Source organism: Pezoporus occidentalis, unplaced genomic scaffold (genome assembly GCF_034315485.1).
Source record: "Pezoporus occidentalis ecotype Australia unplaced genomic scaffold, CSIRO_AGI_Poc_V1 ctg9, whole genome shotgun sequence".
NCBI classification, from domain to species: Eukaryota; Metazoa; Chordata; class Aves; order Psittaciformes; family Psittacidae; genus Pezoporus; species Pezoporus occidentalis.
Window position 1 is genome coordinate 1,033,117 of NW_026916262.1, and position 24,496 is coordinate 1,057,612.

The 24,496-nt window shown below is 34.8% G+C and overlaps 1 protein-coding gene across 8 annotated transcripts in view; it reads left to right on the forward strand.

The window, feature by feature from the left end:
* DGKB (diacylglycerol kinase beta) overlaps positions 1-24,496 on the forward strand; it is a 331,269-nt gene that overhangs the window by 88,969 nt on the left and 217,804 nt on the right. For all 8 annotated transcript variants that reach the window (XM_062605129.1, XM_062605131.1, XM_062605132.1 and 5 more), the window contains 3 exons: positions 2,963-3,079; positions 7,516-7,589; positions 14,493-14,567. In XM_062605129.1, the coding sequence (XP_062461113.1) occupies positions 2,963-3,079; positions 7,516-7,589; positions 14,493-14,567 (266 nt within the window). The remainder of the gene's footprint in view (positions 1-2,962; positions 3,080-7,515; positions 7,590-14,492; positions 14,568-24,496) is intronic.

Consider the following 24,496-nt stretch of genomic DNA (forward strand, 5'->3'; position numbering starts at 1 on the left):
CTTGGATAGCTTAGTAATGGTATAGTTCCTCAAAGAAAGTTATTTTAACAGTCATGTACAAGTGGCTTAGAAAACCAGCTTTCTATTTCATATATAAAACAAAGTACCTGTGCAAGAATATATGAGAGGTTTTTTTAATGAAATGGTAAATATTTTTATTTTACATCGTTAGATTTATTCAGGAGAATTAAGATACACATTTTTGTATTATTTGATACAAACTGTAACTCAGATCCTCAGTGGTATAACTCATACCTAAAAATTAGAGGATATATAACTCCAGGAAATGCAGAATCTCCTATCAGCTTCTTCAGAAATGGTCAGAGAACAGTATCGGTACATGTGGTGACACATATGTGGTATCATATGCTTATAAGAGTGATTGATACAAAATCAAAAATCATAATTGAAGGAAGTAAACCTTCAATGATGATGAAGTCAGGTATCCATATCTGATTTTTTTGAATAACATTCTAGACATCTCTGTATTATGAGTATACTCTTTCCTTTGTATTTTTTGAGGTGTTTGGCCTAATCTTGTCTAGTCAGTGCTTAGGAGAAGCTGCTTTTGTCTGTCGTTTAAGCAATTGTTTTGCTTATGGAGTAGGTAATACAGATTGGAGAAGGAATGTTGCTAAAGTACCTGTCCTCAGGCCAAGGCTGACTGCCATATGTGTCATGCTGAAACAAAAATACAAATATCCAAACATTTGTTTGAAGCAATTTTTACTGCATTTTGCTTGTGAATGATTGATAACAGTAGGTTTGGGAATTGTGGTAAACATCCTTTATGTAAAGACAGTTCTCAGCAGTGTATAAATACATTTAAGTAGTAGCATCATATATACAAGCAGATTTTCAGTGCCACACTTTATATAAACAGGCCTCTTTTGAGCAGTGGGTTTTTTACCACTCTTAATGTGCAGACTCTGTGCTGGATCTGTTCCTTTTGTACCTTTTACTTTAAACTGTCACAGGTATGTTGTCTAGCTTAACGTTTTTCTGGACTTTAAAATTTTTCTCTCCATCTCTGACTTTTTTTTTTTTTTTTTTAGAAATCAGAGTTTTTTACTAGCTGTGTGACTGCATTAGTGACATATGATTTGATGTTTTGAAGATGTTGCAGTATCCAAGAGCTGGATTTGGCCGTGATACAAAATCTTGTTTAATATGATATACTTACTTACTATAAAATATAGTGACTTTTAAGGGTAGTTATTTGCAAAGTTGCTTAAAACCCCAAAGCTGCTTCTTACATAGATAATGAAGTGTGAAGTTTCCTTCCTACTGAAGTTTCTTACCGACTGTCCTTAGCACTAACCAGTATCATTGTGCGTTAATGTTTTGTGCTAGTTCACAAATGCTATTCTGGTTGGTTGCCTCACCCCAGTTCTGGTTTCTAAAAAAATACCAAATAATAAATGCAGTAAGTGTTTGTGTTTTGGAGGTTAGCACTGAGATGAATAGCTCTAATTGCTTTTACTGTTTGCTGTTTAAAGCAATGATATTGTAGTCTAGGCTCTTGGACCTCCTCTTTAACTGATCAAGTTACTCAAATCATCCAAGAGCCCAGTTAACTAACCTCTTAGGAATCTCAGTGCGTACAGGAAATAGTGTAGACTCCCCTGGTTTCTGTGGCATAGGTTTGTCAGTCCCTTTATAAGAAACGTGATCAGACTGTCACAGCTACCCAAAGCAGCCTGAGATAACTTGGACCACTGTTTGCATCAGGACTCAATTGAAGCTGCGTCAGTCTCCAAATTTAGGGAAACTAAAGATGGTAATAAAACCAGTGATAATCCACATCTGTGTTAGAAGGCTCTATATTAAGCTGGAAGTTGCTGCCTTCCTGCTAGGGAATCTGTGTCAGTGTTTCTTTCTAGTTAAAACTGTGCCAGGAAGAGTGGCATGGATTAATTGCTAGTGCAGTCCCTAAGGCTTTATTAGAGGTAGAACAGAGATGGGTTTGGCCTGGTATGGAACGTAAATGGTAACATTTAATGAAGTGTTTACTGAGTGCAGTTGCAGCGGGTGCAAGTGTCCTTTATGCTCCTTTCTCGTGCAGCAGCTTTGTGCCAGCCCATTCCCCTGAGTAGTTTAAAGCCTCCTTGCACTTGTGATGTGAGGAATGTGGTTGGGGTGCAGTTACAACTGGGGACACTATTGGGGATTTTATTTGATAAACATCTGCTGTCTTAATTCATGGTGCATTTTTGGACAACCTTAAAGGGACATGCTGGGTGCAGTCTATAAATAGGGTAAATGAGATACAAAGAGCAAGGTGGGTTTTTTTTTAATTTTTTTTTTAATTCAGGATTCTCTGAAATGACCCAACAACGTTTGAAAATATTATTACAGCAACAGATTTCTGAGCTTTCCTCTTTCAAATAACTATTTGATTATGCTATATATCAGCATCAGAAGTTGCTAGTGGCTTAGAATCTGATGAAGATTCTGGTTTCCTTCTGGTACAAAATATGTGTTTTATAAAAAGACAGTCAGTTGATTGATACATTTAGAAAAGGTGTATTTTGCCAAAGTGATAAAGTACTCTTGAAGCATCAAACCTTTGCTAGCAGTTAGGATGAAATTTTGGTATATATCTTATGTGCTTATTAAACTATTGAATATATCTTATGATTGATTTCCAAGTTTCAGAATGCCATCTTGGTACTGTCAGATTATCTTTTCACATCATTGCATTAATTTGTGTTGTGACTGCACACTTTTTATCCATCTGTTGCCAGTCATTACAGAATGTCCAGGCACATAGATAGATGTTACATGAAGTAGCCAGACATTCTGTAATAACTTCACTGAGATCTCATTTTCATTAAAGCAGAATCTGACATTTATTTTCTAGTCCAAACACAAATTTATGGAGGCATAGTCTCATGATAGTTGTATAGCATTACATAATGTTAAAATTTTACATTTTCTCCTTTTTCTTCGTTTTTTCAAGGAAAGACAGGCAACAGTGAAAAAAGAAAAGAGTTGCCCCCAGCAAATGAACAAACTGGGAGAGCGGAACAAAATGCAAAGAGCAAATTCTATCACCATTGATGGACAAGGTCTTCAGGTGTGATTATTGTTATTTTGATTTTAAGAGTTAATTGTATGTGTGAAGGCAGTGATAGAGTTAATAATCTTTAAAGTTAAATGTTTCCTATACATTCACTCTTTAATATTTCACTTTTACATATTTAAAAATAAAATAAGTAAATTCTCCTGTCTGTACAGGAATCTTGTGGTGCAAATCTTCATCTCATGTAGTTGGTGCGATTTCCTAATACAATAACTGGAAGGAAAAACTAACTCTAAAACACTTGTATTGTGGGATGAAAGTAAACTCCATTTGTTCAATATCTGTCACATGCCCTTGTGTGAATTTACATTGTAAGTCTCTTTCTTAATAGTTGTTCACTATTCTCATTTAAACTTGTTAAGTAATAGATGGTCAAACTTCAAGGATGTTATTTGTCCAGGTACTTTCAAGTAAGGTATTTGACACATCAAAATTATAAGTGAAGCAAGGTGGTTTCAGTAATAGCAATATCTATAATAAAGAAAGGAGTTTTTCTACTTGAAAGTAAAACTTCTGTGTGATGAGCTAATGTGATTTTAGGGAGGTTACTTGGAGGCATGTCTGAAGAGTTCTGCCTTAACTGCTCAACTTCTTTCCCTTGAGATATGAGTAGTTTTGACTAAAATCAGTGTTCACATGTATGATGCTGGTTCTTTACTTTGTTGTGATAACAATGTGATAATCGTTTAATATACACAGTTGGCTGTTCTGTATCTTCTGATATATTGCAGTTGAGGTTTGGTAAATGTAAAAGATCCCATTACCATGTATCAAATGCTGTATGCTTTATAATCATTTCATTACATACCTTATTGTGTCAGGATAGAAAGGCTTATTTTATTGTTTCATCTTCTTAGGTTAGTGAAACATTCTTGTTACAACCCAAGAAAAAGGAAGGAAAAAAGTCCCCTTAAGAATCTAAATCCTAAAACCTATGCAGTCACGTGGCTGATCCATTGATGGCCTAAGGAGGATGTTATAGAAATCGTTATTCATGGTTCTCAAGGCTCCCCTGTACTTCTCATTCTCACGGACTACATTGCTCTCCAGATCATCTTGACAGAGCATGTGGCAGTAAGGCTAGTGTATTCATTGACAGAAGGCTCAAGTTCTGTCTAATCAGTCACAGTGTGACTAACAAACATGCGCTAAAGAAGCACACAGTTTTCTAACTTTCGGGTGATAATCCATGCAATTCAGTGAGCCCAATGGTTCTAGATAGAGGAGTTACTTTTGGCATGTCCTTTTGGTAGCAGTGCTATGCATCATGAATTTTGGTTTTCTTCCAAGTGTTAGATTGCTAATGCTCATAGTGTATTTTCAGGCATTTTTCAAGTCTCTTATTTTCCACTCATGTGATATACTGCCTGGAATATAGTACCTGGTACGTTAAATGTAGTGAACTCCTAGCATCACTGACTCTGGCACACACAACCTCAAATCATGAAAAATTGTGCTTTCCGGTAATTAGGGGGTAAAATTTTTTATAAGTTTGCTAGTATGGTCCAATATTTAGGTTCTGTCTTCTCTTTCCATGATGAATCCTAAGCCTAGGATTAGTCATGGCTTTTATTTATCATCACTTGAGAAGGGGAGAAAGAAAGTAAGGGCTAAGATGGCAGATTGAATGGATTTGAGATGTTTTCTGAAGTGCTTGGTATTGTTCTGTAGTGCCACATATGCAGTGTAGCACACGATGTTAACACTGGTTATCACGTTAGAAATAGCTCTTCAGTGATTACCCTAATTTACTGATTATACTGTGGTCTTTGTTTTCTTCTGTTGGATAAAATTGGTTTTGAGTAACAGGAGTCCATCTTAGCACCATTACATTTTTGATTGGTAACAATAATGATAACCTGATCATTGTGAAAGCTGAGTGCATCTTGAAGGATACCATAGTGAAAGGCTGGGATCAGTGAGACCGTTAGGTTTTCTTTTCACTCACAGATTGTATGATTTTGAAACTATTTCCATAAAGGTGGAAGATTCCATAAATATAGCTGTAATTAATGTTAGTTTTTTTTTCCTGAAGATGGTCTGGAAGAAAAAAATAATCTGTAGCTGATCAAAATATGTTACTCTAATTCTCCCATATCAGGCCAAAAAATGCTTCTCTGATTCTAGTACTCTGACTTGGCTGCCATGGTCTCATTTTAACATGGTCTTCAGTGAACAAGAAAAGGATATTTGTGACTTTTTTGGAACCTTTTTTTTTTTTTTTTTTTTTTTGGAAAACTTGATTGTTATGTTAATTGCATTTCTTTATGATCTGAGTTCAAAGGAAAAATATCAAAAATGCCCACTAAATCTTCATAGTGCTCCTGTTAGACATCTGCTTTCAATATGGGGCAATCTATATATAGTTAGTCCACCACAGTTTTCTATGGTTCTTTTTTGTACTTTAAGTCTCTTGTCCAATAACTTCATGAAGATTTCCTTTAAATCATGGTAGTTTAAGGCTTAAAAATGTTGGCCAATTTAGTCTAAATCTTTAGTTTCATTGTTTATTATACGGAAACATCTACATTATCTCAAAGAGGGATTTTGAAAAGGTGCAAGAAATTAATTAAAAGGTACCTTATTTTGGAATTGAGTGGAATACAAACTGATTATTATTTTTTTTCTAATGATCCAAAACCTGTAATAATATAGTTAAGTTTTGAAATAAAAGATTTAATGTAGAAATAAGTTCATCATTTAGCTTTTGTTGAGCGAAGTATCAAGGCCAACCTTCCTTCCATCAGACAGCAGTGAGCAGAAAACCTAGTGGCAGTGGAGATCTGCATGACTTAAAGACAATTAATCATAGTTAAACACATTCATCTTACTTCTTTCTAGCTAACCAGCATAATGATCAGGATTATTATTTCTAATTAGAGGAAGTAATAGATCATGTATAACCTTAGGATGAGTCTCATTAATTAACCTTCGTCCTAAGAGATTTCAGTAGGTAGTCCATCTCTGTCACAGTGAGTACCATTGGTTTACACTTAGTTCACAGGAACAAACATCAAGAGAATTGGCTAAATAACTAAAATTGATTAAAACAGTGGATAAAAATTAAATATATGACAAACTTCACTGTATCCTACAATTTGATATATGTTTCAACATACCGCAGTTCACGGTAACAGCATACAGCACTTTGTGGTAACAACATACTGTGATAGAATCTGATACTGGGTTTGTTTTGTGCTAGGTTTAATTACAGAGAGTTTGCTGGAGTTTCTCATTATTTGTTGTATGTACTGGAACAGATCTGGATACCTTGTGTAGTTACAGATTGAGTTGACATAGTCGTGCCTAAGACTTCCTACTATAAATGCTTTTAGGTGCCTGTTGGATGCCTGTTAAGACTCCTTAGCTATCATGTTTCTCAGGTTCTACGTTAAATTACATTTTATGAAATCTTCAGATGAAAAGATTCCGTTATTCCAGGAATCATGAGTAAGGATTTGGAGCAAAAGCTGTCAGTGTATCGTTTTGAAAGAGGGGTAGCCTAAGCTTCATCTCTGAAGTTGTTACGCATGATTTTAGAGATGTTAACTTTGAACTCTTAATATGCTTTTAAACATTCTAGAATTTAGATAAGAAAGTGAAAATTTTAAACATGATTATTCAAGCTTTATGGTTTAAAAACAGGTATTAGCAAGAGGTCATTCGTTGCAGTTGTTTTCATGTTCTTCAATTCTACAGGGCAAAGGCAGTGAACACAGAATATCTGAAAATTCTTTATCACTGTTACTTAGAAGGAGAGTGTTAGTTTGTAAAGCTAAACATTAATATGAATATGTAAAACTTTTAATGTACAAAAGAATTAAAAAAATGTGGTTGAACTGATTGTTTCCTTCAGTATATCCTCCTCTGCATTCTTTTCCTCAAGCTTGCCCTTCTTCCACATGTTTTCGCCTCTACTTTTTTAACTCATTTTTGTTATGGTTGTTGCATTTTTTAAAAAAATATGATTTGATATCAAATATTGCAGATTTCTGTAATTTAAAAAAAAATCCATCAGGCTTAACATTTCATATATCTATTTATAGTATAATGTTATTTCTCACTACAAAATACAGTTTCTTCATAGCTTTTTCCATAGATTACTGTCAGAATCAGTCATGCATTTCTTGCTTTTAAAGTTTTTTTTTCCTCTGTTGTTAGCTGTAACCTATATATATCAATATTTCAGTGGAAATAGAGGTTAAAATAGCATCACAGATGTAAGACAGACAGCATTAAAAAAAAAAGCCACTTGCAATTTGTGGCAAATTAATGAAGTGAGGATTATTGTAAATTATGGAATTGCTTCCAGCTGGATTACATAGGGTAACATAGAGTTTGCATTAAGCTTTTTGTTTTCTGTCTACTATAGGAAAAAATGAATGCAACGCACAGCATTAATGAGTGGCTGTGTTATTCCCTTCTTTTAGATCACTCCAGTTCCAGGCACTCATCCACTTTTAGTTTTTGTCAACCCTAAAAGTGGTGGGAAACAAGGAGAAAGGTAAGGTTTATTTACTGTTTCCACCTCCCCCCCCCCCCCCCCCCCCCCCCGTTCTGATAAATGTGATATATTTTAAAATGAAGTTTAAAAGTTTGTGTACGAAATGGACTCCAACATTTTATATTGTTTTATACTGTTATGTCTCATATTTGATCATCCTATTGTCTTGTTCCAGAAAGGTATACACTAGCATGGAGGTATAAAATCTTCAGTTAAAAGCTAGAATGAGTTATATACAACAGTTTCATTTCACAACAGAAAATGTAGCTATATTCAGTATATGGTTTTGTGTGATTTGCATGGAGATGCAAGTTGCTATATTTTGCATTGCAACTTGAAAGCTTATAACAGTGTTCTTTTAATTTCTGTAATAATTATGCAGATATGCTAATAATAAAAAATGAAAATAGTATTGAATTTTCTAATATGTAACTTGCCTTTCACAGGTTTAGTGAATAGATTCTTCAGCCTCTCTGTAAGACTTCCTACAAAGAAAGCCGTTGATTTTCCATTGATAGAAAGCATTCTAACAATCCAGTAATGGCCATTTTGAGATTGTCACATAAATCCCCAAATCTTTATAGCATGGCTTACCACATCAGTACTGTAATTTATCCTTCAGCTCTTGAAAATGGCTTCAATCTTTTGGCCAAGATCAGGCTGAAGATGACACCTGTGGATACGGGGTAATGTGGGTCCCCAAAAGCACATAAGGAAGGATCCAGTGTGATTGTAAAGCTTGGATCCCAGCAAGTAAAGTGCAAGTAGGACAGCTTTCCCTACCTCTTCCACACTGTCTCTGTTGGATCACTTCTTTCAAACAGTGTCCTTTAAAGTAAACTGACAAAAGGGACAAATCCTGCAGAGTAGATGGTAGGGGAATCCTCAGAGCTAGAGAACATTTAACCAAAACTATTTGAAGACCTCTGAGAGGACAGGTTATCATTTAGGAGCTGGTTATGTAATCCCCGGACTGATACACCTAGATGTCAGCAATGCCAACAACACTAGTTGTGTCAAAGGCAGTTAATGATCTAAAAGAAGTATAGTAGCATAGAATGATTAGGGTTGGAAAGGACCTTAAGATCAGCTAGTTCAATTCCCCGTGCTACGGACAGGGACACTTCCCACTAGACTAGGTCACTCAAGGTGCTGTCCAACCTGGCTGTGAACGCTGCCAGGGATGGAGCATTCACAGCTTCCTTGGGCAATCCTTTCCAGTGCCTCACCACTATCACAGTAAAGAATTTATTCTTGTATCTAACCTATATATTCCCTTTTTGTTTGAGAGAGTCCTATCGGTATGGTCCCTGATGAGGAGTCACTATCCAGCATCGTTGTAGGCCCCCTTCAGATATTGGAAGGCTGCTGTGAGATCTTTACACAGCCTTCTCTCCTCCAGGCTGATCAGCCTCCATTTTCTTAGCCTGTCAAACATATTGCCAAACACCTTTCAATTAATTCTAAAGAGTTTCAGGAGCATGCCTTCACAGTCGCAGCAGAACAATATGAGCCATTCTGAGTGTCCTTATTTCGGACACAGTAGTAGTGTAAGGTAGCCCTGGTCCTCTGTGCAGTCATGGGCATTGTGGAAAGTAATGCACTAGCACTCAGCTTGACTGTTTTTATAGTACTGATATGAAATTAACAGATATGGATCTGGTCTGGAATTATGTAGGTGAGAAGCAGGTTAGGGAGCTGCACTTAGATAGCTATAGACTTGAAACAATTTAATGAAATGTTGTTTCACAGCTTTCCATTCCTAGCTCATAATTGGTCTCAGGTGTTGCTATCTGAATGGGTTTAATGCACAAGGGATATCATGTTAGTTATTCTCCAGAGTAAAAGCAAGCTTAAAACCTGATCCTCTTCCCAAGCTCCTATTCCCATTCACATAGTGCAGTCTGACACTTCTCAGTTTATGTTAATGCAACTGTTACTGAGGCCAAGCAGATCACAGGAATGATTTGAATTTAAAAAATGAATGAATATACGCTTCATGCACTAACACCATTACCTACAAGTGTCATTACACAATGACGCGTATAGCATGAGGACAGCCACCATCAGCTGAGTAAGTGAAGTATGAGAACCTCTTAAATTGGCTTTGATACCACACAAAATAAAATGCTAAATTACATATTGATGTTTCAAGGTTGCACTCAATATTTCTGTGTTAGGAGGAGCGCATCCAAAGGTTAACTTCATAGTCATGTAAACATAACTCAAGTCCTTCACAGGCAGGAGATGATATCTCATGGATCTAAAACCAGATTCAGAAAGGTTTAAAAAAAAGTCCACATGTGGACTATTTGTTGAGAAGGAGTTCACCTTCTGCCTTTTATGTGTTAATATTTTGTATCAATACCAGTAGCATAATAGAATTATAAAATAAGGATGTTGAGTGCATATTAGCACTTGAAGGTTTAATCGAGGGAATGAAAATATTTTCAGGGAATTATAATATTTAGGTTTTCTACTTCTCGTGTTTTTATCTAGCTGCTTTACAGTCAGTAACCAGGAAATGAAGAACCTTGTATTTCCTCTCTCCTGCCTCCAATGTTGTGCAGTATATGTTGTTAAAAGTAAAATCACAGGACATTTTCAGACCTAAATAGCTTTGCAAATTTGCAAAAAGGTGGTTCAAGTCAGGCTTTTTGATTATAGCAATTTTGTAATCTGGTCAGATATGGAGAGGCCAGGAGTAGAGGATAGGCTTATCTTACAAAGTAAGATTTCCAAAGCAACGAGCAGGAGAAAAAATCAAAACCACAACCTACTAATTTTTACAGATGAGAATTTCATTATCTTGACTTATTCAGATTAAGGTGATCTTTTACTGAAAGCTGTTCTTCAGTTTTACTTAGTATTTTCTGCATTTGAGAGATCACGATGAGTGACGTTATGATTTCTAATTGACTTTCATTGAAGACAGAAAGGTTATTTCAGATACTGTCAAGACTCTAGTGTTCCCACAGTTCCCTGTATGAGATTTTATGCCTTGCCATATGCTAACCCAGCCCATTTCATTGCCCTTAGACTTAGAAAGAGTGAATGCCTCCATCTGACAACCAGTTGAATAAATACACTCCCCAATAATACTTTGTAATTTCCTTTTGCTTTTTGTGTTTTTTTTTTTTTTTTCCAATCTGTCAAATGCAAGGGAAAAGAACTGAGCATCACTTTAACATAATAAAAGTTAGCTGTTTTAGGTTAGGTTTTCAAATGTTGGAACAGAGTGGTGCTGGTAATCATATGGATATATAGAAAAAGTGCATTCAGAACACAAAAATAATTTCTCTACAACCATATCTAATGAATAACCTTACCGATACAGATAAAACTTCTTTTCTTTCAGAAAGCCAGAGTTTTTGCAAAATGTATAGTGAAAAATATCTTCTTCTTGAATAGGTTTTTCTTTCAAAACTCAATGGAGTGATTTTCAGATATTATTGAAAAAGAAGCCAGTTATACTTTCTTCTTAATGGAGAGATTAATACCTGTTGCCCATCACCTGAAACATAAAAGCATTTACAGTTACTCAGATTTAAATGATTTAGTCCAAGGGGTAATAGGTATAATAAAATAGAACAAAAATATAATTCAGTGTTTATTAGAAAGCAAGGAGCAAATTAAAATTAAACTTGAATTTAAGGCTTTAACACAGCAAAAATAGATTTTAATCATGCATGAGATTGGATAGGAGTTCAGCAAACCCAGTCAAGTGTCCTCCTCAGGCTGTATCACACAGTTTTCATGATTGTGCAAAAAATGGACAGGTGTGGCTAATTTCATCAGAAAAAAATTGCAGTATGTCCATATCATCCTGTGTCTAACAGTCCTGTATGTCTCCATGTAAGATCTGACTAATTAAGACAGTAGCTTTCAATAATCTGTGAATAGAATATATGTATTTAGTACATCACTGGCAAAACAGTTTCTTTCAACAGAAAGAATATAATACAAGAAGCGTGTAGTGCTTCTAAAGAATGTTGTTAAGGGTAATAATGTTTCTCACATAAGAATCCTTCTAAATCATGCTGCTGTTTTGCCATACTCATTACTTTGTTTTCTATTTCCAATTTATTTGCCTGACCAGCAGGTGAGTTTAAACAATTGTTTCCTTGACAAGTGTGCGGTTGGATGCACTGCAATCAGGTTCCGTACGCTGACGTTTCCTGCTGACTCCACGTTCAGTGTCTGTGCAGTACAGGTTGATATCTTTGACCTTTGTTGTTTTCAAATAACTTTGGTGCACTCAAGGGTATTTTCTTCAGCAGCAGTGCTGTTTAAGGGTAATCCCAGCCCTCTTGGGCACTCCTGCTGTAATTTTCTCCCTCCTCAGTTAGTGCATCTATTTTGAGGTTCATATGAGATCATAAACATGATTTAAGTGGAGGGAAAAAATTACAGTGGAGAAATTTTTCTGAGGATTTGTATTTTCAGTTGTCTGTTCAATTTTCCAGATCACAGAATAACCCTGCCAGTGGTTACAGAAGCACAACAGTTAACTGTGTTAACAAATAAACTGTGTTGTGGGGAAGGAACCAGCTGGAGGTGGTGGTGACAAGTGGTAATTTCATGAACTGTATTTGTGAAATTGCACCTCCATCACAAAAAGCTGTCTTCTGGGGCATTAGCTGATACACTGCCTCCTGGCTTTGTCAGCACAAATAATCCAGTGACAAGGGACCTATGTCCAGATCCTTCCTGACACACAGAGGCAAGATGTTCAGAGACATGTCAGTATCAGTAGGCTGGTCAGAACTAGGTATAAAACTGAAAGGCTAAATTAATGTCCATTTCCTTGTCTTGCATGTGTCACACTTATGTCTAGTTACAGTTTAGTGTGAAGGCAAATGTTTATAGAATGTTTCTTCCTTTATTTTTTTTTTTGAGAACATATGACTGAAAAGGAACCATCAATTTACTCATTTTTTACAGACTGACATGCATAAATCTATTATGATGACCTAAAGCATGATGGGTCATTGCAATGAGACTTTCAGATTGATTATCTGGTATTGATGTTCCACTAGTACCTATGAATGGTATGCACTTAATCAAGTATGACTCAATGTCATCTATTCATTACTGTAGGTGGACTTAATAGGTTTTGACTAGAGATGCCTAGCTCTCTCTTTATTAACAAGGCTTTCATAGCATTTCACTGATACCTGGCAACAGTATTGTGAGTGTAGGTAATGACTAGTATGGCTTGTAGCACCACACTTTTAGGCAGATAACTCTTAAGCCTTTAGAACTTTGTAACAATACTGTTCATGAGCTTCTTTATGGTCAGCTACACAAATCACATTAGCTACGCTTTTGACCAGTTTAAATCCTATATGTCACCGAGAAGCAACTTACACATACTAACTAGAAAATTAAAAATAGGATCCTTTACCTTAGTAAGATGTTGCAAAAGAAGTTGAAATACACTGTGTTGTAATTCCGCTGTCAAACATCTGACTTAGTCGTCATCAATCACAGCTGTTGACAGTGATGTGTGCATACTTACGAAGTGAAACTACTCATTTCCCCTTGACTTTTTCTGTCAGGAATAGCATCAGGAATAGATTGTGTGAGTGTGGTTGAATTTAATTCTTTATAAAAAAAAGAAACTGATGTGGCTAAATAATTGAGAAGTTAAGAAAATATTCAAATTTAGCTATTTTAGAGATAATTATAAATTTGTTTGCATTCAGTATTACACCCTTCCATAAGGGTGGACAAGGGTACTTCCACAAGGAAGAGAAGGGACAGCCTAATAAATTATGCATTGCTATTAAGAAAATAAAATTTAAAAAATCCCTCAGTGTGCAGTTGTGTCTAGATAGTTCTGTTTTGCTGAATTTGAAAACGTGGAAATTTTAACTTAAAATTCAGCTCTTATTATGCTTCTGTTTTATTTAAGGCAGTAAAAAGGAATAAAAAATTCAATGGAAAAATAAATGCTTTCTTGAAAGCATTAAAAATATTAATTAGCTTGAGGACATAAACATTAAAATAAAAAGCATGAAACAGAAGGTTTATAGTTCAAACTATTGCCACAGATCCCAGGTATATAGTTTTCCATTCTGAGCTCCGACTCTTTCATGTGCTTACTTGTTTCTACAAAAGAGATGAAACAGCTACCACATTTTAGTCAAGGTAGGAAATCAGATTTCTAGTATTTATAATGAAGAAAAATGTCATACTTTTTATAAATACAGTTTTTAAGCTACTCTGCCATTTAAGGAAATATTTGCTGGGGGTGGAACAGCAACTGGGGTCTTTTCTGGGGTGAGGAATGCTTTTCATGCTGTATCAATAAATTGCTTCCTAATTATTCAGAAAAAAAATATGTGTAATTTAAATAAAACAATGGCTTTGAATCTTGTTCATTTTCTTCACATTCAGATATAATCCAAAGAAGATATATTTGACAATAGATTCGCTTTCTCAGAGTATTATTCAGCCTATAGGGACATTTTTGGTGGGTGGCAAAGCCAATTTGCTTTTTCAATTAATTATACTTTTTTATTTTATATTAGCAATGAATTTCAGGAATAAATCTCTCCTTTATCATGAAGTTACTTTAACAGAAACCAGTGTGCTTTTCCAAATGTGTTTTTGACTCGTGTTTTCTTGTCTCGTTATACTTCCTTATCCTATTTTTTTTCTATCTATACAACATTTGAATTGTATGTAGCTTGTAGCCCTTCTCAGTTTTATGCACACAGTACACCGTATGTGTGAATTACAGTTGCTGTGTTCAAATATTTTATTTTTTGTATGAGATCCTGCATTTTGAATAATTATAGTATGTGTTGACTTCTTTACTTCTTTCAATTGATAGGTTATTAAAAAATTCCAGACATGTAAGTGAATATTTTCTCTTTGTCTCTTTTACCTCTTCAGAATTTATAGAAAATTTCAGTACCTTTTAAATCCTCGTCAAGTTTATAGTCTTTCTGGAAATGGACCAATGCCAGGGTAAGTCTACAGTTAATATTATTACCAGGAACTCATTTAATAAAATGCTACATAATCAGATGAACAGACTGAGGCAGATATAGCATCTTTTGAATGTATCAACACTAAAGACCTCTGGATGGCTGCAGAAATTTGCAGGTGCTATTTGTTTAGATGTACAAATAAAACTGTATATCACATATTTTACTGATAACCATGCAGTACTGTATAAGAAGTGTGGGATAAATTTCATTCTATTTGTAGCTTTTACTGCTCTATCAGCAACCTGCGTTCACGTGGGGGTTAATTTTACGTTACAAATGCCAAGCAGCTTCAGAGACTGACCTGCAGGACTTACATATGTGCACATATGTGTTTGTGTAGAAGAAATGTATCTGTGTAAATATATATATATATGTATAGGATACATATATATATTCTAATGTATGTCAGAAAATGTAATTTCAGATCATAGTGGCTGCACACTCATGAATAATTTGGGGGACGAAGTGAGCAGAAAATGACTGAACAGGCTAGATTATGCTGGCAGTGACTTTCTGTGGGGACTGGCGTGTTCATTGACCCAGGTTGTGGTGCCGTCACTTGTCTAATATGCTTCTTCCATGAGTCTTCCATTCATGTAAAGACAGGACAATTGCAGTATATCAAATACTGACTTCTGCCACCTGAAATTGTCACCTTTTTAAGTAGTGGGTGCTTTAGTAGAAGGAAACGCATACCAGCGCTGAACATCTGCTCTGTGTATCATTTTGTGTATATTGGGTGTTATTTAGTTATGTCACTGATGAGTGAAATTCTACATCAGTGAGAAGAGTTGCAGAAGGATATAAGGAGATACATGTTCACTGACATGAAGTTTACACTGTTGGTTTGGTTTTGGTTTTTTGTTTGGTTTTTTTGTTTGTTTTGGTGGGGTTTTCTTTGGTTTGGTTTGGTTGAGGATTTTTTTGTGGTTTTTTTTTTTTCTGTTTGCTTGTTGGTTCTTTAGTTGTTTGTTGGTTTTTGGTTTTTTGTTTTGTTTTTTTTATCTTAGGAGTTTTTATTTGTTTAGCTTTCTGTTTAACTTGGAGGAGAATAAGATCAAGGTGAGAATATATGTGGTTTGTGCCTTGCAAAGTTATATTTCATTTGTCACAGATACATTACTGGAAGGAGCATGATCTGACAGTTTCTGCCAGCACTTCTGGTTTAAACGCCAAATATACAGGAAGCTATTCTCTCTTAAAACCATTCTGCATCAGCTGTCCTTCGGGTTAGACTTCAGAGGTGTATAGCATTGATGAAAGTGAAAAGCAGATTGGATCCAATCAGTTTTGAAGTTGTGATTCTCCAAATGTTTTGCACTGCAGTGTGGCTAATATGCAACCTGCAGAATGGTGCAAAACCTGCTCAAAAAAAAAATTAAATAATGACATGCATGATTTTTTTCATGTCTGTAATTTTATGCTGTACATGAATGTTAGTGCTGTTTTATTACTCAAATGGTATTTATTGTTTGTGTTTTGTTATACTAGTTTTAACACATGGAAAATTTAAGTAATCTTAGTCCAAAGAGTAAGACAAGAAAAATTGCAGAAACTTATTTCAGAAATTTATAAGAAATTTTAACTGAGACAAAGCTGGTAACCAATGTTGTTTTACATATGGTATAATAGAAATGTCACACTAGAGGCTGAGAGGATGAATTTTAAAAGAACTCTAACTATTCTATGATTCTGTTTTTGTTTAAATTCGTTATGTATCTTGTGTGTACAGGAAAATGTATTTTAAGGCAGAAGCACAAGAGGGCAGTGTTAAGTTCAAACTGAAACCACGTTTAAACTTTAGTCTTTCGAACCAGGATGGTGTTTTTTAGAAAATATTTTCAATTTCTCTTTCTATTAGGAATCAAAATAGTTTTAGTTGGGGGTCACTTTGAAGAAGTTTCTAATTAATTTTCAAACACACACTGCATTTTGTTAAGCTTGTTGTCATACTACAGAAATGAGTACTCCTAAATTTCCAGTTTATCTCCAGCCATCACTTCTTGTCCCTGCCAGTACTATGTAGTCTGCATATAATTTGTCCCTAAAGCAAGCTATTGAATAAACTCTGCATTTCACTTACCAGTCATGTTTCCCTTTGTGCGAGGGCTGGATTGCCTAAGAAAATGTGCCCATCCATCCATCTGTCCACTCACTCATCCATCTCTGTAATGCCAGTTATACTGGATTGTCAATCAAAATGTTACATTTGTTGAATATTGTCATATGTGTCATTTAGATCAAAATGGAACAGAGTGGGGTATTGTACAGCAGAGAAAAACGAAAAAAGTATTCATCATGGCAGCTGCTGTTATTTAGTGAAAAGGGATAAGCATAATGTATATTTATTTTAGAGCATTTATGATTATTGTAATAGATTTTAATTGAGTATTTTGAGTGGTTTTTTTTTTCTTTTAAATACTAATTTCAGACATGTTCACTCAACCTATAGAATGTTTATAGTATTAGGGTACAATTTGCTTGTTTTGGTAGAGCCAACTTGTGTCCTTTAACCCACAAGTATTTTATTTATGATGGTAAGTTTCTGATAAGCTGCTGTCATCAACCAAGGAAATATTAATGAGCTTTTCTAACTTGGATTCCAAATATCTGGGACTAACATGGATTAGTATTTCCAGTTCATTTCTTTTGAAAATCTAAATATCTCCCTTATAGATAATAGGGAGAAAGACCAGAGAACTCGGAGACCAGTAAAAGCCTAAATCTTAGGGGGGACTGTAAAGCCACTGTATTTTTTTTACAAAAACTCAACAGCTCAATCACTTGGTTTTTCATTCTTCCTCTTCAGTGGGATAACCATGTTCTTTCATAGAAGGGGAGTAAAGGGCTTCTTAAACTACCTTAGCTGAAACAGGGTTCAAATAATCTTTCTTCAGAGGAAGAAGGGCCATTTTTGATTTTTTTTGAAATATGGAAATAATAAATTTTATTTTCCTTTTCAATCTTAAAAAACCCAAGCAAACAACAAAAAAACCATGACACCCCCTCCCCCCCCAAAAAAAAACCAAACCCACCAACAACAAAAAACTCAAACCAAAACAGCAAAACAAACAAAACCCATACAGAACTCCAAACTTTCTTAATATCAGGGGATTGGGGTTAGTTTTATAAAAATACTAGTGTGTAGCAGAATAATAGAAAATATTTTTTAACAAGTTGGCAATAAATTCATTTTTGCTATCTGAACGTGCAACTGGATGTGTCACTGACTTTTATAATAGATGGGATGGCACTTGTAGAGCTGCAGGGGCACCAACAAAGACATTCCTTGTAGCTTTTTAGAATCCCCAAGGTGAGGTTTTTGGAGGTCTTTATGTCAAGCCTCAGATATATAATCGCTATGAAAATATGTACACGATGCAAATAAATTGCTTGGGAGCCGACTGTCTGATTCCTTTCCAACAACTGAAACTGACCTGCTCTGAAGCCCCAAAATCAAGGAGCTCTCAGCCAAAGGACAACAGTACACTTTAAACTGTGGTATAATAATTAATGGTTTAGGCATCCTTTATCTGTAGAGAGATGTGAGTGAGCTGGAGAAACTCTGTATGTTCTGCCGCTGAACAGGCATAAAAGGTACTCCACACTTCCAGGCTGCCAGAGTTAACAAAGTGACTTGAAAATTGCCAGTCTGATACATTGTGTAATTTGTGCCTAGCACCTGTGTTTTTTGCCTTGAAAAGAGTTTCCCTGTTTGGTTGTTACATCTCTATGGGAGTCTTCTACTTCTGACAACAACTGTTATTGTGGATTTAATGATTTTGAAGAATCTGAAATTCAGTTATTGTTCACCTCACAGAGAGGTAAATAATAGCTGGATGAATAGCAGTCAAGCCACAGACCCACATGACTCTGTGGAGAGGTCACCGTTTCACAGAGGCTTTGTCCTTCTGAAAAGGCTCCTGTTCCCTTAAGTCTGTTATTTAAAATGTCTAATTTAGGTTATTTTTATACTGTATAATAGAAATTATATCTACAAAAGTTGTATTTCTTGGTAACTCCCTTAAGCATTTAATTTGGAGAGCATGTGCTTTTTAAATTCTATTCACAAGTTTACCTCAACAGGCCTTTTTAAATCTTAAATTCTGCCCACTTAAGATGCCCAAGACAGCCGGACTGCATCCCTACAACTTACTCTGTAATTTAGTCGGGAATCTACGGCACCTGGGCCTTTCTAATTTCACAAAGCAATAGGCCTATTTTGAAAATTACACTGTTTTTCCTAACTATTGGACTTGATTGCTAAAGCTTTTTTTTTTTTTTTTTTTCTTTTGGACGTTTGGAATATCCAGAGTATTCTGGGAAGACATATACATCAGAAATATTTTTAGAAGCTAATAACTGCATAGTTATTGTCTTCTGAACAAAACCTTGAGGCTAGTCTGTATTTCTTTGGACAGATTACATTTTTTGCCAAAAAATGGCAAAGCAAGTTGGTTGTGCTCTAATGATTAAGATAACCGTTGTGCACTATGAAGCAGTAGTGCTCAGTTTTCACATGTGGGACTTAAACTTTGGGTTTAGAGATACATTTTAAACATCTGTTAAACAATACTTTTATGTCATTGTATGACATCTATGGTGTTTGCTGCATGCATAGCACAATCTTGTAAATACCACCTATTTCCACTCCTTTCTTTCTCTAGACTTCCAAAGTGGTAAGCCTGATTGGTTCAGTTCTCTCTTAACCATTGTAATTGTTCAGCCTTTGTCAGAAAGCTGTTTTAAAAGCCTCTGCCTTGTCCTTTGGCCTTAATAGTTTGCTCTTCTCTCATTCTTGAACGGGTTCTCTTTTCTTGGTCACCCAAAAATAAGCTATTGACTATTACAGTCACTTGTCAACATATGATATCCAGCATCTACTCCACCCACTACCCAGCATATATTGATTCACTTTTCCCACAAATGCTTCTTTGTTTCTCCTTCTGACTGTCATATATCTCTCCGAAATCTGCAAGACTGCTATCCGTCTTCTGGATATTATACACTAATACCCACAAGATAAAGCAAATGTCATCGTTGCAGGGATCATAGGTTTGACACTATCATTATTATTTGATATCTGTATAAAATGATTTGGGGCCATCTGCTGACTGTAACGCTATACTGTAAAAATAAATTGGTGTACATCTTAAGCAGTAGTTAAGGAAAATGTAAGTTTTGTTTGGACAGGGCTTTGAGTAACCTGATATAGTGAAGAATGGCCCTCCCTATAGCAGGGGGATTGGACTAGATGATCTTTAAAAGTACCTTCTAATCTAAACCATTCTATAATTCTATGCTATTAATGGTATTTGGGAGTATGAAGTATATCATAGGGATCAATATCTTCAGTTTTGGCTACCTGACAGTAAAATGTCCACTATATTCATGGAGTCCCTCAATATCCCAGGTGATCACATGCTAAGGAACTGGGATGTTGTTTTTCTTAATACGCCATCATGGTTTTCAGCAGGCCTGTGATTTTAAATTAGCAGCCATCTTTATTTTTAGACAGTATGAACTGAAAACAATGTTTTCAGTTGCAGTGTATTCATCTACCACTTAACATTTGTACGTTAAAATACCATTCCAGGAAATTAATATATTGCCCCATGCAATGACAAACTGAATTTATTGAAACTCTTTGAGTGATTTATTGGAATTACTGTCTCATGAACTGTGTCATTACAATATGCAGACAACTGGAACTGAGAGTTGTAATGAGGTTAAAGTGTGTATGTTGTCCGGTTACATAACCAGCTCAATTTGGCAGTCTAGAAAAAACTGTGTTTAATTTTCATTTGTATTCTCAAGTAATAATGATTTGCTTTGTTTAGTAAAATGACAGTAATATGGTTATTACAATAAAGGAGAAAATATTACAACAATACAATTGCTTTGTATTTCAACTTAGTGCTTTCCTGTAGACACACAGTTTAAAGAAGAACTAGTGGTGAGTTGAACATATAAATTAGTGAAATTGTTAGATTAAACCCAACTTTGTGAATTCTTAAGTGGACAAAGTTTCTAAGTCATAGGGTTCACCTAGAAGTGTGAGGTAGCTATGATATAGGTCCTTCGTGAGCATAAATCTGTTGATGACAAATCACCTTTGAGCTGGTGATATTTAGGGTAAATATTTATCTTTCATTCACTTCCATTCACACACAGCATAAGGTCCATTCTAGTATCTAAATGTTGTACTAGTTCATGTATAATTAGCAAACTGATAAGTTACAGATGCCATTGAAGAAAATTTTAATATTAGTGTGGTTTATGCTACACTTTATGAACAGTGAATATTGAATTTAATGATTTTACATATTTATTGATTCAGTATTTTTATTTCATTACCTTTAAGGCCAGACTGTTTTATTACTATGAAACAGAAGTTTTGAAACAGAAGTCATAACAAATAACTTTTAATACAGTTTTTCTGTACATCATAATATAGAGCTTCTGAAGTCCTCTATCTTGAAGCTGATTACAGTTGTAATTGGCAAAGTTCATGTACTGTGTATACTAATATTGGCTTAGAAGCTATGAGACAAAAGTATTCACAATTTTATCTGATCATTTATTTCTTAAATTACTCTCCTTTTCCAGAAACTGAATCCAAATTACTTAGATGTAACTGTAAAACCAGCTCAGTAAAAACATTATTCTAAGTCACAAAAGCTGAAGTAACTCTAAGCCATTTAAAATAAAATTTCTTTCATATACACAGATACTAATTTCTATTCCCCTTTCTTGCACTTTGGTCTTTACTGCAGAAGAGAAGTTTACTAAGTTAAACAGTATTTTTATATCCACTGATCATTTGTAATTTACCTTACATTTAGCTGATACCTGTGCTGAGATACCGGTATCAGTGGATTATTCTTTGCTTAGGCTCTTGAGTTTTAATTTTTGCTTCCACTGTGAGTGAAGATGATTGGCTGAATGATTTCACATGGTGCTGCTGTTAATTCCCCCTTGTGTGGCTGAGCACCTGGAATCTCTGCATAGTACAGTGCACAGTTGCCATCTTTCAAGTGGAATTTACTAATTTATCAGCAGGAACTCAATAGTCGCCTTTGTGTGTGAGATCACTGTGTCTGACAAAATAAAATAAAAACAGGCTGGTATCAGACACCTTCAGTGGTTTAAATTTATTTGTTTTTCTTCCGGCAAATAGGAAACTGGATTAAGGAAGACTAAAACAGGTCAATTTACAAGTGAGCTATCAAGATGAAGATATCTGTTGATAGCTTTACCAGTTTAGTCATAGGAGTGAGCCCATTTAGTATATTAATTATTGATCATGGACTAAGAACTATGTGTATGTTTATGAAATTTGTAGAATGTGAAAAGTTGGGTGATAAAGAAAAGGGAAGCTGCAATTTAATGTATAAGAATTTGATCAACAGACAAGAGTTAGATGATCTGGTCAATTTTGAGGATAGAAATACCATCAAATATAATAATCTCTTGTAAGCCACCTTCAGGGATTGGTTGTATTGACCTTTCTCAATAGAAAGAAAAATGGTTATTTTTCTAAAATCATCTTGGCAATTCACCCAGAAAAACTATCCTCCTGTTTTAAGGACTTAGTATACAACCATGGATGTTTTGATCTTTCTGTGGATTTCTTGTTTCCTTTTTGCCAGTGATTGAATAATAGATATAACTTGCGTTACATTCTGTACCAGCATAATGTTCTTATGTGCAGTTCCAACTCTGCTATCATATGTTAAGTGATGTAAGAAAGCTTTTTACTATAGTGTCTATAAATAGCAAATCTGTAGAAAAGAATATCTACCTGTTCTTACATCAAGAGAAAAAGGAGTTTTTTGGGGGGCAGTATTTTTCTTCATTGAAAAAAGAATAAAAATAATGTATTGTATTATTCTGTGTGAATTATAATACAAATTAATTTGATATGAAGAAAATACTATTTTTTTAAGTTTCCAATTTACCTGTTTCACGTATCCTGTTTAATTTCTGTCATGGTTATTGACAGAATTTCTGTAAGGTTACTGACATAATGGTCCTTTGTACTTGTTGCACTTGTCATATTGTGCTATGTTAAGAGTAATAATCTGAATTGTTAAAACTTAGATTTTTTTTTTTTTTTAAAGTAGAGGTAAAACTTTTGAGGAAGAGACCCATTGTAAGTACTGATCTTTATTTTTATGTTACTCGATATTTATTATACCTACCTAGGATTCTTGTACAATTTTATAAGTCAGTTCAAGTTATAATAGCATTAAATTTTCTATTCTGGTCCTTTACCTTAGTCTGACAGTGCACAAAGCCTTTATGATGACTTCCATTTTTTTTATTTCTACTTCACACCACTTTTAGTAAGTTCTCCAACAATTTTTTTTATTTTTTTTTTTAAACCATATAAAAATTTTCTGTGGGTAAGAGGTAAGAAGTGCTATTAAAACACTAATTGACTGAAACTATCTTGATAGGCAATACATACTCTTTCTATTAAGAAATTTCTTCAAAATTGTAGCGCTTACTGAGTTTGACTGAAACGTTATCAGCAGAAGCTTTGTTCCTTTCCCAACTCTTAATGTAGACTGCACATTCTAATTCAATGAATGAGATTTATTTACATATGTAATTATATAACTATATTTAAATTTATAAATTAATTTGATTTTATAAATATTTATATTTGTTACACTATATTTATATGCGCTATATTTATATATGCAAATATAAAATGCAAGGTATATGATGCTTTATGTATTTTATGTATTGTACAGTTATATAATCTATCACTTTTACATTTAAATTTATAAAAATAAAAAGTCATGTGAACTTAATGCTGTACTGTGAAATTGTTTGGAAAATTCACTGTGTATGATTAGAAATTGTTCCAGGGGAAATATGAATGAAGCTTACTGGGAATTTTTTTGACAATACGGTTTTGTCATTCTTCAATCCCCCACTTTCTTGGGAAGTTACACTTTTTTGATGAAGATTAAATATACATTCAAAACAAAAAGGATGTTTGATAGCCATGTGTTGAGAATGCTTGTTTATAAAAGGGAAGATGAAGATTTGGGTCCATGTTCTGCCTGTCTGGATTAATGCTAGCATCAACCCTGTACTTTTAATTTCTTTTCCTTTTTTTTTTTTTATTTTTTTTTCCCCTGGACCTTCTTTTTGACATCTGTTGCATGTGGTAGAAATGCTTATATATATTTATAGAAGTTAGTACCCTGCCATCACCTCTGGGCTATAGTTTGATTTTAAATTAATCTGAAATACCCTCAGTACTGGAAGAAATATAATCAAAACTGCTAACTTTCTACAGACCCAGCACAAAGTGGGAATGCTGGTGATTGGAGGCATTTGTTTCTTTGCCAGGTCTCGTAAAGTGGGAGAGATACCTGTGGGCCAGGGCGTACCTCAATGTCCACTCTTACAGTAGTAGAAGGTGACTTCCGGCAGAGTGTCTTTCAACATGTATGCTTATTGCCTGTATTCCCCAAGTGTACCCAGTCAGACTTGGCTTGTGAAGTTTTGGATCGAAAGAGATCCTATAGTACTTGTCCTGTGGATGTATGAAGTAGAACCTAAGAGGTGAGAATGGCAAAGCAGAGTTTAATACAGATCAAGTAAGCATCCTTCAGACATCATATGTGACACTTGAAATTGTCTGAGAGCTCAGCAGAGAAAATTAGAGGGAGTGGGACGACAATGTGATGGGCTTAATTCTGTGTAGCTTTCTAACGTTGAAATGCTGTTCTAAAACTGGTAGAACAAGAAGCTGTCCTGTCATCTTCTACATGTTAAATAACTTTTTTTGACCATTGTATTTTTAATTTCATTCTCTCATACTCTTTCTTTTGCTCTGTATTTTGTCATGTGTTCTTGATTTTATCAAAATGCCTAAAAGAATTT